Source organism: Syngnathus typhle, linkage group LG5 (assembly GCF_033458585.1).
Source record: "Syngnathus typhle isolate RoL2023-S1 ecotype Sweden linkage group LG5, RoL_Styp_1.0, whole genome shotgun sequence".
Taxonomy (NCBI): Eukaryota; Metazoa; Chordata; class Actinopteri; order Syngnathiformes; family Syngnathidae; genus Syngnathus; species Syngnathus typhle.
In genome coordinates this window covers 12897686-12911377 of record NC_083742.1, presented here as the reverse complement: position 1 = coordinate 12911377, position 13692 = coordinate 12897686, and the positions used below count along the sequence as shown (strand labels likewise).

General features: G+C 39.1%; 2 protein-coding genes across 7 annotated transcripts; both read right to left on the bottom strand.

The window, feature by feature from the left end:
• Positions 1-202: 202 nt before the first annotated feature.
• golm1 (golgi membrane protein 1) lies at positions 203-5017 on the bottom strand. Of its 5 annotated transcripts, none has more exons than XM_061279657.1 (10): positions 4686-5017; positions 3586-3724; positions 3082-3261; positions 2958-3012; positions 2416-2518; positions 2101-2218; positions 1872-2031; positions 1463-1597; positions 868-987; positions 203-741 (listed from the first exon to the last, which is right to left on the bottom strand). In XM_061279657.1, the coding sequence occupies exons 2-10, from the start codon at positions 3712-3714 to the stop codon at positions 644-646; spliced, it is 1098 nt and encodes a 365-aa protein (XP_061135641.1). In that variant the 5' UTR covers positions 3715-3724; positions 4686-5017; the 3' UTR covers positions 203-643. The 5 variants fall into 5 exon arrangements, with proteins under 5 accessions (XP_061135641.1, XP_061135640.1, XP_061135639.1 ...); XM_061279656.1 differs by having other exon boundaries at positions 4796-5016; XM_061279655.1 differs by having other exon boundaries at positions 3586-3721; positions 4796-5016.
• Positions 5018-5452: 435 nt separating this feature from the next.
• LOC133154690 (G-protein coupled receptor-associated protein LMBRD2B-like) lies at positions 5453-12140 on the bottom strand. 2 transcript variants are annotated; one of them, XM_061279586.1, is made up of 17 exons: positions 11991-12140; positions 11198-11427; positions 11024-11130; positions 10737-10835; positions 10474-10641; positions 9696-9906; positions 9522-9596; positions 9354-9455; positions 8841-9024; positions 8421-8602; positions 8095-8228; positions 7912-8017; positions 7541-7638; positions 6714-6817; positions 6549-6595; positions 5998-6103; positions 5453-5913 (listed from the first exon to the last, which is right to left on the bottom strand). In XM_061279586.1, the coding sequence occupies exons 2-17, from the start codon at positions 11369-11371 to the stop codon at positions 5843-5845; spliced, it is 1968 nt and encodes a 655-aa protein (XP_061135570.1). In that variant the 5' UTR covers positions 11372-11427; positions 11991-12140; the 3' UTR covers positions 5453-5842. The 2 variants fall into 2 exon arrangements, with proteins under 2 accessions (XP_061135570.1, XP_061135572.1); XM_061279588.1 differs by having other exon boundaries at positions 8421-8530.
• Positions 12141-13692: the final 1552 nt, after the last annotated feature.

Below are 13692 nucleotides of genomic sequence, written 5' to 3'. Positions count from 1 at the left end.
AAATTTATATTAGTTATAATAAACATACATTTAATTTAAAAAAAAAAAGATTAGTTGAGGGTTCAATCTAAAAAAATCAAAATACTTTTTGTTTTATACATACAAGCTTATAAATTACTGTTCTCTAAAATCTAAAACGACTATCAGTAACCGTCTTTTACTTTTCATTTTATTCTCATAAGGAGTAACGGTAAACGATAAATCCTCTGATCAATACCGCTTTTATTGTATGATTTTGTTCAGCAAGAAATTTGTTCAGCAGGTCAAAAATACATTTACACATTAAAAAAAATCTCTCAAATACATACTTAAAATCAAAGTGATCTGACTGCTAGTGCAGATAAGATTTGAGTTCATTCTTCAATGGTTCCGGTCTATTAGATTGTTCAGAACAACTAACTAACTTCATTCGGTGGAAGTATTTGGTGGATGAGTGAGCACATCTGACCTGCAAGCTCAGATATCATCCATAAAAATTGCTATTAAAAACAAACTTTTTGTTGGAATGTTTTGGACCAATTAAACGGCAGCCAAGAAGCCTGCAATTCGTGACATGTCCACTTGGTGTGTTATCCAACAAAGAAAACGGACGTCTTCTACTTACTTACTGTAGATCTACTAATTGTGTGTGTATGCTTTCCCCTTAATTCTGAGCCAGTTCAGCTTGCTTGTCTGTCTCAAACTCTCCCTCGTTGTCATCGTCGCCATTGTAGTCAGCCAGCTCATCTTCCATCACTTTATCTGGGGGGCACAAAAAAGCCATAGAAAAAGAATGACAAGAAACACACAAAGCAAGCTCAAGAAAAAGAAACAACTTCAACACCACGGCACGATGATTTAAAGTTTGAACACGGAAAACACACATACCTATAGCTGCATCCCGTTTAGGTTGCCGTTTGTCCAGTTGCAGTCTTCCTCCCAGCGCCTGCTTGTTATCATGGTCATAATTCTCCCCATTTAGTTCCTCCTCCGTGGCGATCATGTCCGCTTTAAGACATCAAGACATGTCACGGCAGAGATTCCCAGCACAGGAGCTTATACATCATTATGAAGGTCATCTCGCATGTTTAGATGTAGGTCGCAACGTTGACCAATAGATGTCGCTATTGCGCTGGGTCAGACACCTATTTTTAATGGTCTTATTTCAAAGTCAAAAGCACACATTACAATCAGCAGCAGCTAAATCTCATTTCTTTATTTGCGACTTTCTCTGCCCTTACACCTTTTTCCTAGTCAGCTTCTCCCACCATAGATGCCAAAGAGGAATCAAGTAGAAAAAACGATGAATGAGGAGGATAAAAATGGTAGAACTGAGAGGTTTGTTTTATCTATGTCGTCATTTTGTGGGGATGGCAAGTCGAGATGATGTCTCATTATTGACGTGTGCCACAATCCATTGTCCACTACATATACTACAGTATGCAGTTGTTAACAAACACAAAGTCCACTCGGTGTCTCTCACCTTGTGTCTGGGCGGCAGCGCCGTCTACTCGTGTCTGGTTACGTGTCAAAGAGGATTTCCTGGTCTGTGCCAGCAGGTCCACGTCAGGTATTTTTATGGCCTCTTTAGTTCCATCCTCCATGCCCACTGCAGCATCTGGGAAAAAAAAGTCCTTTATTTTTATTTCAATTAAACATTAGACAATGTGATTTATGTTAAATGAGAAATGGATGCAAGGGCTGCAACTAACAATCCTAATAATCCATTTTTAAAATTTATTTTCAAAGATCTTTTTTTTATATTTTATCTCTATTTAAATTCAAGACCTCATATTGACAGTGTGACAAACTAATTGATTCTCTAAATAGTTGATTAGTATGATAATCAATTAGTTGTTGATAAGAGGTACCATATTATGAATGTGCTTTACCTTGTTCTTGAACTATCTTGTTAGCGTACGAAGACAGAAGCACGCTGGCTTTTGTCATCGTGAAGTTGGAGGAGTGGCTCAAGTCAGACGAGCCCTTCAGGGACACGTTCGCCGCGGCGGCTTCCACTTTGGCACCATGCTTTTCCGCCTTCGTATCCTGCTGACGGTTTACCAGTCATGTGACGTGATTTCTCTCAAACAGCGGGCCTTTCGAACGTTGGTTAGTTACCTGGGTGACGTCTGAGAGGTCGAGCTTGGCCATCTTCTTCTCCGCTTCCAGTTTGGCGGCGGCCACTCGCTCGTCGCACAGTTCCTTCTGGGTGAGGATCTGGGAGTTACAGTGTGTCCTACACACAAATAAGCACGTTAACATTGACCATAGCATGTTATTCCTAAGTATGTGTTTACTGTTGAATAAACAAAAGCTGTAGCCCTTTAATACTCATTCAGTAGTGCCACCTCAAAGTTAGTTTTCCTCACTTCCAATTGTCCAAAGGTGTGGATGTCACCGTTCAAACAAGACTGGCTTAAAGGCGTTTCTTACATGTCATACGTGAGTTTGTCGTTGAGGGTTTTGACATTGCTCTGGCAAGCCTGCAGCTCCTTCTGAAGCTTCCCCAGGTCATCGTTCATTTGAATTAGCTGGCCTGCCGACACAAAGGAGGTAAAGTTAAAAATAAAAGTACAGGGGCAGTTGCCACGAACAGGAAGTCAAAATTAAGCTGAATGCAGAACTAGGATTATGCGACAGCCGCGCGTGTACACATTAATTTTGCTAATGAACCCGCTACTCTGAGTCGGTATTCAATACAATTAAGCAGTCATCTCGGATTAGGCACATGAACACTTCGCGGCTGGCACAACACATTGACGGTCGTTCCACCAATGCTGTAATGGTATGTTTATTTACGGAACTGTAGGTGGCCTTTATTAGTACAAAAACAAATATGGATGTTAGCAGTATATTACAATTGATGTCAAGTCTATTTAAATAGCCCTTAATCACAGAAATGTCTCAAGGGGCTTCACATGCACATTTGTTTTTTTCCTTTTTTACACCACTATTAGATAGAAGAAAATGGCTACCTTTAAGTTCTTGTAATATTTTGGTACTGGTGGAAATGTTCTGCTGCAGTGTTACCTGCAGAAAAAAGTAACACAAAGTGAGTTTAGCATGGTAATGAACTTGGTGAGTAAATTTATGTTGGACCTTCTCCTGGCTGCAGGTATTCTGGAGACCCTCCAGCTGTTTCTTATAGCGATTCTCAATGAGGTCAATCTGATCCTTCTGCCTGTCGATCTCCTTCTGGAACTCGTATTTCTTCACTTCGTCAGCGCCGCGCTCTACCGCCCCGCGACGCACTTTACTCTCCAGTTCGTATAGCTTTGTCTGTCGCCAAGACACACGGGGAGGCATTCAGATGATGGTGTCACACAAACCTCCACCGAGGCTTTGAACATTTAAATCAGGATGATGGAAATCGTTGCTCCGAACTCAAAGCAAATTTAACTGTACATTTTGTATAAACTTGCATGTAATTTGATTAAGCAATATCACACAAGAGGGAGAGATGTGCTTTAACATCACTCCTTCTCACGTGATTGTTTATTATTGCTACTAGCTACTAACTAAATGTCGGTTAAGATTAGACAGAAAATTACGATCAAACAAACCTATACATGCTACGTGGACGATATAACGGAAAGATGCTACCTGTAGCTCAAGGTTACGTGAGCTGGACACCCAGTAGTTGAAGCCCAGAAGCAGGATGCAGGCAACCAGGGCACCAATCATCAAAGGCGGAGCCCTTCCTCCTCGCCGCCCGTTGACCAGACCACCCATGACTTGTCTACTAACACACACAAGTGGGTGATTGACAATAATCAAGCAACACAACGAATCGATAATAATATTCACACAACCTGGAGACTAGACTAGAAAAGAACTTTCAAGCGACGACCAGACAAGTCTGGAAAATCATGTCAAAGCGAAACCGTAAGCAGAGCGGCACTATAATGTAAGATCGACTGGAACAGCTGAATCTCTTCTCTCTGGCCTACCGTCGTCACCGAGGAGATCTGATATATACCCGGCGCATTCTCCGAGGCGAACTTGGTGAAGACCTGAGGGAGTATTTCATCTTAAATAATGATACATCGACACGTGGTCACAGTTTGAAGCTATACAAACCGAGGAGGTTACGCATCCATGGTGACGCCACTCTCTCTACCCGTGTAGTTAATAGCTGGAACCGCCTACCCGAATCATGTATCACAGCCCAGTCAGAGGAAAGTTTCAAGCGAAGTATTGACGCAGTGTTTAAAGTCTGAAAGGTGATGCTTGGTAGCATCCCTTCAACGTCCGGGAAGTGAAGGAGCTGACAAGGGATTCTTCCCTCTGCTTTCTACCTCTCAATGAAGTCAATGAATAATGTTGGAACGCATGTAAATTAATGGCATTGATTTAGAGTTATTTTTTTTAAATATATTGCTACATTTGAACTTTAAAAGGTTTAATGTTACGTTTTCATGCTGCTAACGACAATCAACTACGGTTGTAGTTCGCGATGGAAATGGGCGTTGACGATGTAATGACACGCCAGCACTGGATAGCAGGACAGATGAGTCGACCTAAATCATAGCTTTGAATAAACAAAGCTCACATACATCAAGCTAAAGCGCCGTATGATGCAGACAATGGCAGAATCTTTATCACGTCGTTAGCCTTGCCTGATAACACATCCCACTGATCGTTAGCTAGTGACTTTAAAATTAAAGTCAATAAAATGTTTCCTTGAAATTAAATAAACTAACCTGCTATAAAGGCAGCTTAGACTCTAAGCTAACGCGTATTCAGCTATCGTTCCTTCTTCAGTTCTTCCCTCTTGACACGTTAGCTTGCTAAGAGGTTAGCATCATCTTACCCTGGTAAAGTCAAAGACAGGAGATGGATGCGTCGCCCAAATGATTCGACGCCTTATGATCTTATAGTGTCGCGGCGTTGCCCCGACTTACAGCAAAGGCACATTACGCAGTGTTGTAATTGACGTTTGAGCTAATGGCCAAACACGAATGGCAGCATACTTCTTTTGACGGTGTGTGCCACTGCCCTGAGTTGACTGGGACCGCAGATGGTGCGTTCCAGTGTTGTCGTAAAAAATAAAGCGTGGCGATGACGTATTTTAACGAGGAAAATATAAATATTTAACGGTTAAAATATTTGGAATATTGCACCAAACTACTCACTTGTCACTGGTGGTGGCCTTTTTTGGACGCCAAATACAAGTGTATTTGTCACCAAGACGAAACAGAGCAAACATTGTCAAATTGTAAATAAATAAATAAATGATGATAGCCAATTTATATTTTATAATAATAAAGGATACTAAAGGCAGAATAACTCGTTGGTATTCATTTACTAGACGTTCCCATTTACACCTAACATTGGCAGCAGCATTTATTGTCAACCTGTTGCTTCCTTGGTAATCCTACGGAAGCAAGTTGCATTTTTTACGACGTAAAAAATCAAGATGTCACAAATTGTTTATCTTGTAAATCTCAAAAAAGAAAACTACAAAATGTTATACTTGTATTCTTTAATAACTTATCAAATAAATCCAACATAAAAAAAAAAAACATTTGTAGAAATACAAAACCCAACGCACATCATTAATGAATGTTCACAGTTTCTAGAAGTGCATGAAGTGGGGGAAAAAGCATCAGAAAAGATGACATTAATGCTCTTGGCAAATTTCCCATTTCCCAAACTCACACATGCAGTTTTCAGATTTTTCCTGAGTAATTTCATCAAGACCTTCTTAAGGAAAGGCTATTTTAAACAATGTTGGCATACTTTCTTCCCTTTTAGCCTTCTGGATATCAAATATAACAAAATATTAGTACTACAGTCGAACCGTTCAACGATAATGTTGGACAACGGACAGTGTTGGAGCAAACGTTTTGTTCGGTCATCATGCATCGTTGTCATTGCTGTGCAGTAAACTCTGCTGCTCATCCACCTCACCCCAATCGAAAGAGACAACTGCAAAGACAAAATAATATTGTGTAAAACTTCTAGTCAAAGTAGCAATTAAGTACCAAATTACATATTTGAGGATCGAGTTACCACTGCTTCTCTGAGTTTGTGTTTCCCGGTTGTCTTTAATTTCAGTGTAACCAGTTCTGCTTCCCCCGGAGGCACTTTGGACTCCTCCATATCTCTCTCTCCATACCTGTCAACACAAAGCAATACATTATCACAACAACACCAAAAAGGGCGGAGGGGGGTGTAATAAATGGTGAATAAAGTCTTAAAACACTGGAATTTATAAAGTTGAACACGGGCCCTTGAGCTGACCATCGTAAACTTTAGAGGTGAGATGTTCAACTCACATTAAACATTCTTAACGGTCATTAAGCTTCTTAAGTCAACACTTTGAATAGATAACCACTGTAAATGTAATCTATATATTAAAAAAAAGATGTTTTTGCTAACATTCCTGTCATACGAGTGAGTGTAAAAGTAAGTTAAACCAAAATGCTTTATGGTGTTCTGAGCCCAGCCACTAACAGAAAACATGTGTTTCTCCTCATTTTAGAGGTGTTCCTCAATTGAATTTTGGGGTTTGGGTGAAGAATAATTAATGAAGTGTATTCAGCACAATGCAAAATACTAACAAATCTTCCACTTTGAGCATCCTCACGTTTCTGTCTTTTTCTTCTTTCTGCAAAACAAAGAGTCAACACAATTGATATCGCCTAGAAGGAATTATTAATATTTATTTCTTTTAAAAAAGGAAGATATAATTGGGTAATAATTTGTAGTGCCAACATGAAGACGACCTCTCCTGACAAGCTCCTTGCCCTCATCCACCAGGTCGGAGCTCAAGTGGTCATCAGCAACATACTGATGGACGCCCAGGAGGTTCAAACATCGAGAACCCAGGCTAGAAAAACATGCACACATGAAATTCCCAATTAATGAGCATTGTAAGTACAATACTCTTCAAATGTTTAGAGAGTCCCGAGTATTTAATTTTTCCATGAAATGACACTGACATACGTATAACCCTGAGAAATGCCTTCATTTTTGTGCCGATGATTAACTAAAGGTTATCTTGATTGAGAAAAATTAGGATGACTTTTTGAATTCCAGTTCTGACTCCGGTTGCTTGAATGATTTTTTTGGGATGGGATGAAATAGTTTAAACTTATTTTTTTCATGAACTTGACTATGAATTTCCCCAAGCGCTATTTTTAACCACCACACTAATATCAAACCTATGAATTACATTTTTTCAGAAGAGGTTTTGCATTTTTATGTTGGTTCAGATTAAACATGTTGGTTCAATAAAATTGATTTTATTGGTTTAAATTTAATTGCCCAATCCTGACTTTGGACAGGACACTATCAACTATTCTGTGTATCCAGAGATGTTTTATCATATTTAAATTGAAACCTCTTTCCACAATATTATTTTACAACACCTGGGGAGTATTGAGCAGAAGAATGTTTTGTTTCTCTAGTCTGCTGAGTCATGTCAATCACTGCAACTTGAAAGTTTGATCCTTGCATGCATTTTCTGCTAGTTTTTCCATTCCTGTTTGGTTCCACTTAATTCTCGATTCCCGACCCAAATGCAAGACAGCAATAGTATTTAATAGCCTACTTGTAGATGGTGCCAAAGCAGAGCAGCAATATCAACACAGGGTAGTAAATGTAGAACCCTTTGGATATGAAGGACAGCAGATGCATTGAGCCCATTATCTAGTCGGCACATAAAAATAAGTGTCAGTCATCGTAGAGGTACTTTGACTTGCAAATGCAACAAACAAGTTTTCCAGTTACAAGCAGTCACTAGGATGATTTTTGTACTTAAGTGATTGACAGTTATCCTGCTACTGAATGGTGGCAGGGATTCTGATTTAAGTTAAATGAAGGTGAAATGAAGTGATTTGAGAAAAAAAATATTGTCACAGAGGGACTCCTCCTAAGGTATTGTACTTCATCTCAATATGTTATGATAGCAAATTCACCCACAGATGTGTAGGATGTCCGTATTCTGTCTTGTTGGGACACGGCGGGATCCATGTGGATCAGACCCAGGAAGTTGAGGCACAGGGGTGGAGTCAGACGACAAAACAACCTTGAGTGATAACACATGTCACCTTACATGCGTGTGGGGGATACATAGTAGTTTGACCATGAGTGTGCTGTGCATACATGCCGCTAAACTGTAGGCTGTAGGCGTCCGTCTGGTGATGAGGCGCCAGGTAGTAGTAGTTGAATATACGAATCTGGAACACGGTGGTGTAGACGCAAACGCACAGGAAGAGGACCGTGACGAAGCAGACCACCTGGTGGACACATTATGCTTTTTTCTTTTTCCAATTCACATAAAAAAGAATTATACAACCTATGTGGTATTACTGAAATTAGCCAGTTGGAAGAGCAGCCTTCTCATAAATTAGTCGACTCTAATCCCAAACAATGAAAAACATGCACAAAATGTGTGATGCGTTTTCAAAGCCGCCCAACTCTGTGCCCACCTCGGTGCAAATGTAGTAGCGTTGCTGTTCAGTTATGCGGACGATAATGGCGAGGAGGGAAAGGACCGGATGCACGCTGAAGAAAGTGCACTCGGACCACACCACTGCCACTGAGAGGAAGAAGAGCAGCAGCGCCAGCAGCTTATAGAAGACCTGACGGAACACACACTCCCAATACCACTCTGGACAACACACATGCATGCACGCATAAACACATACACAATACTAAGACAAGTCCAAATTGGGGGAGAAATGAAAACGAATATATTTTTTAAATATTTTCCGTTTTGGGGTGGGGTAAGTAAAATGCCAGTGGCTTAAGTAAAATGAGGTGCGCGATGAGAATTGTAGCACTCCTTGCCCACAAACAGTCAAAAGATACAAAATAATCAAACAAAATAGAACAATGTCCACACTCACCAACTTTGGGAGTGTAAATAAACCTCCGGATGTAGCCATCATGCTCTGTTGTTGCAAAGCTGCGCATAAAGTGGCATGACGGGCTGCTGCGGCTCTTCGCGACATCTTCCAGATGGACAATGTGCTTCACTAACTCGGACCACTGAACACGAGTTTGACGACACCACTGCACAGCTGAGATCACCTGAAAAACACATTATTTCCGGTGTCCAAATTTGATTGAGTTCATGATTTTCACAAATCTATAAAAGTGGTCAGTGATTGGGGGGTGTTATTTATTACAAATTATTGACTAATGTTGAGTGTTGCTAATGGATTACTCTTTTGACGATGCAATGGCTCAATAACATTTAGTTTTTATCTAGTATTTTGGAAGAATAAATAAATTACGATATTTTCAAATTTGTATATTTCAGTATACAATTCTTGTATTTTTGGATAGAAATTTCAGTGTATACTTTTTTTTTTGATTGTGTATTATCATGTGCATTGCAACAAGGTCACTTCATGTACTTTTTTGTGCAGCTGAGCAAGGCCTCTTTTGGTTGTAAGGACGGGCAGATCTTCACATGGATGTTCCACATCGCTGCTCATCTCCTGGTACTCTATAGGACACTGAAGTGACTTGATTTTAGTATATTTAGAAGACAAAATGAGCAAATAGGCTACTTGACAATTTACCTTTGTCAAAACAGTATCCACACACTTCCTGAGCGGGTGGTTGGACTTGACTGAAGCATTGATGGCTGACACTTCCTGATAACATCAGAACAAACACTTGTAACCCAAACTTCTTTCAGTTCGTTTATTTAGTTTGAAAATAATCCTCGTATTATTTAATAGAAGAGCACTCACCTCCATGACATCGGCCAAGTTCTCCTCAGCCGCCGCCTTCTCGCTGGCCATTTTTGCCACCTTGAAGTAGGTCTTGGCCAGTAGGTAGTCATGGGAAGACGACAGCCAATAGGAACGTGGTATTTCCACCAAGCCGTAGCCCAGCAACAGCACAAGGAGAAAAAGGCCCCACGTGTTGGCGGCTGTGATGCCAATGGTCTCAAACTCAGTCCTGAACAAAGGTGGCCAAGATACTTTTGAAATTGTATTTATTGTCTAGTATTTCTTTATCTGAGGTCTGTGTAATGTTTTGTCCTTCTAATATATTTGTATTTTTCTCTTTTAATGTATTTTTCCCCAAGTATTTTAGTACTTTTTGTGTGTTTTTACCTTTGTGTGCTATCTTTGTCCTATATATTTGTTTCTAATTTTTTGTTTGGGGATTTTGCTTCATGTACTTTTCACCTCATATTTTTGCTTTTTTTTTTCCCTCTTACATTTGTTCTAGAAAATTTGCTTTTTATTTTTATTTTTAAGTGTGTGTGTATAAGTGTGTCTAGTATTTTTTTATGATTTTTTTTCCTCATATTTTTTACTATTAGATAAAAATATGTATTGGTTCTCTGATATCCTTGTATTCAAATGAATTTTTTATGCTTTTATTTTAGCATTGTAGTGATAATACTGACAATCCGGGCCCTTTTTGTCATCTTAATTGCGAGAAATGTTAATACCGTTTCATTCGTAGAACACAGTGAGACAAATAAACATCTGTCTGACAGCGTCAATGAGAACTGACCACGATAGTCGCCATTGCGGATGCACAGCGACGTAGATGAACAGACAGATGAAGATGAGAAGGTAGCTGCCGTAGTAGATGGCATTCTCAACAAGGGCCGCTTTCACCTTTCCAACCAGGGAAAATGCTCCCGACCGCGCGTAAGACTGCATGAAGGGCAGCAGCAACCTGCATGCATACAATCACAGAGGATGGGTTACACAGTATACACCCACTTTATTAGGCACCTTAGAAAGAGCATGCGTGTGTGACTGGGGTCTTACCAGGTGAGAAACTGAGAGGTCCAATAGACAACTCTCCAGAAGACAGGTAGAACACCATCCGGTATATAACTCCATGGCTTTTCACACACGCTTGGTGTGCTGTCAACATACACAATCACCAATATTTGCAAATGTATTCTGTTGTTTTTTTAATGTCTGTAATATTTGTGTTTGATTTTTGTTGTCTAATATTTCTAATTTTGTCAAAAGTGCATATTTTTCAACAAATGTTTACATTATGAAGACTGTTTTTTTGTGTGTAACCCTGCTGTATGTAACTTAGTTACCTCTTGGTTGGAAGGGTTGAGGTATTTTCTGTCTTGTAAGAAATTCTTGTTGGGGTAACAGGGGGAGGATGAGGAGCATGATCCAACAGACACTGATTGTAGATGGTCTGAAAGAGAAGCACACTTAAAAATCCTTATTGAAGCATACCCGAAACAATGTACATGTGTACATACCGTACTGACGTCCAGCGGCAGGACAAAAACGATAAGGAAGCAGAGGTACCAGGACGTCAGCGTCCCCAGCAGGACCATGCGCTGCTGCTTCCTCAAGTCACCATAACGATGTAGGAGGGCGAGCGCCAGAAAGAACACAGCTACGAGGACCAGGCCCAGCGCCAAGGCGCTCATTATGACGGGCAGACGCAAGCAGGGGCCACTGTCAGGACGTCATGATGGAACTTCAACTGCACATTAGTAGAGGCATTCAGTTTATTTTATAATTGTCAAGGTCTGTGTTTGTCAAGATTGTGGTAAAGTGTAAGAACTAATAAGCTGTGTAACCTGTGTTCACCCCAGATGATAGTTTGTCCGTTTTCTTGGTCGATTTATGTATGTATTGTTCATTTCACATTTGTATATCTTTTTTCTTTATTGTCTCTGTATTTTTCATCAGATATTTGATTTTAAATATTGTATTAAATTCCTATATTTGTATTTTGATCTTATCTTGTATGTCTCATATAGATTAAAATGTTTGTATTTTACTTAATTGCAGTGTTTTCCTGATAGTGGGCTGTAAATGTCTGCTTGCTAGCATAGTGTGGTTGTTTCACTATTAATAGAACGCTCTCCACAACTCTATTGATAAAAATGTATTAAAAGACATTTATGAAAAGCTTTGTTCAAAGTGTTATCACCTTCTAGCCCCGTTATGTTTCGGCTCATCCAAACAGATTTGTTGACCATCGTTTACTTTGACATTTAGCCCCTTTTAGCCCATTTTAGACGTTCAAAAGTGACTTCTTACCTCTAGGATCAAGATGCTGACACTTTGTTCTTGTGACGTGGACTCCCATACAACCTTTGAAATTACATTGCATAACAACTTTAAAAATAAAAAGACAACATTCGATGATTTGATCGTTGACTAGCGCCGCAGAGAATGTTGGGTTTTGTAGTTATACGACCTGACCGGAAACCATGTAACCGGATCTAAAAATAAAATTTCAGAATAATGAACAGATATTTCAAAACTGATTTTAATAAATACACTACAGGAAAACAAGTTAGATTTATATTTTCAATCTAAGTTGTTATTTTAATTGAGAGTTTTAGGGAAGACTGCTGGAAACCATGAGTGCAAAGATATTATTATTATTATATTATTAGTCAGTAGTAGTCTATTTGTATGACATCTGTGTATTTTTATGTAATATTTTGTATTTGTATCTATTTTGCTGTTTATTATTAATTGTTTTATCTTATTTTTCAGTGTTTCAGAATATTTTTTCTACAATTTTGTACTAAATCCTGTTGTATTTTTTTGTTTGCGCCAACAAAACAACACAATTTTGTCCCATTGACAGTTAATACATTAGAACAATGCAGCTAGAGAACATTCTTCACAGCATTTTAGTCAGCATTAGTGCAAATAAGTAAAACCCCAAATTGTTCCAACATTTGAGAAACTGCATTTTATACCACAATCTTTGTTACTTATGTATCCATTGTGTTACGCATATTATGATCAGATGTGATGGAACAGCCACACGTAAAGGTCGTCCGAATAAAGCGGGCCTGACATTCTGAAGCATGCTTCTCTTTGCTCCAGCAGAAAGTCCATTTGACCCAGCAGGTCCAGGCACATGTGCTCCACCAAAATCAAACAAGTGGACCACCCTCCATCAGGGCCATCTATCCAGCCGGGGCCTAAAAAATCCCAATATTCGCTTCCTTCATCTAGAAAATTGTCCATTTTGTTGAAAAAGTCGTTGAATATGTTCGGCGAAGGACTAGCAGCAGTTGCAAGTACCGGTACTCATTAGTGAGCCCATCTGTCAGTCTATAGGTGCACTTCAACCCTTTCTGGGATTACCCTAAGTAGCTACTAAAGTAGACTAAACTATAATCACTGGTAAAAATAGTGTGTTTTTATTTTTTTAAAATTTTGATCATTTAAGCTTTGAAGTGTTTGTGCTGTATATTTCCATCTGGTATTTTGTTTTTCCTTATTTTGGTATTTTTGTAATTTTCCTGGTAGTTTTTTTCATCTGATAATTGTATTTTTACTCATGGTTTTATACTGTATTTTTCATATAAACTCTTGACATCCAAATACTGGTGTCACACTGCACTCTCACCACTAGATGGTACCAAAATCAAAAAATAGCCCTCGAAGGCCGATCTTTATAATTGAATAACCAATGAATAGAAGAAGTACAGACTAGCGAATGTATGGAATATAAATCATTATTGTTTGTTTTTGAAGACAAATTTCATTTGTTGAAGCCTCCAACTGTATTCAATATTTTCCTAAACACAGTGAAGCCATACTATTTGTAGTTCGGCATTCTTATTTGTTGTTTACTTATTTATTGTTTACTTTTTCAGTCACTCATTCATTTATTCATTTGATAGGGGCCCTTTGTCACTCATAATCGTTACTGACTCACACGCGCTGGTTTTCTGCTTCGGCCAAAGAAATAAGAGCAGTAATGCCATAAGCAAGT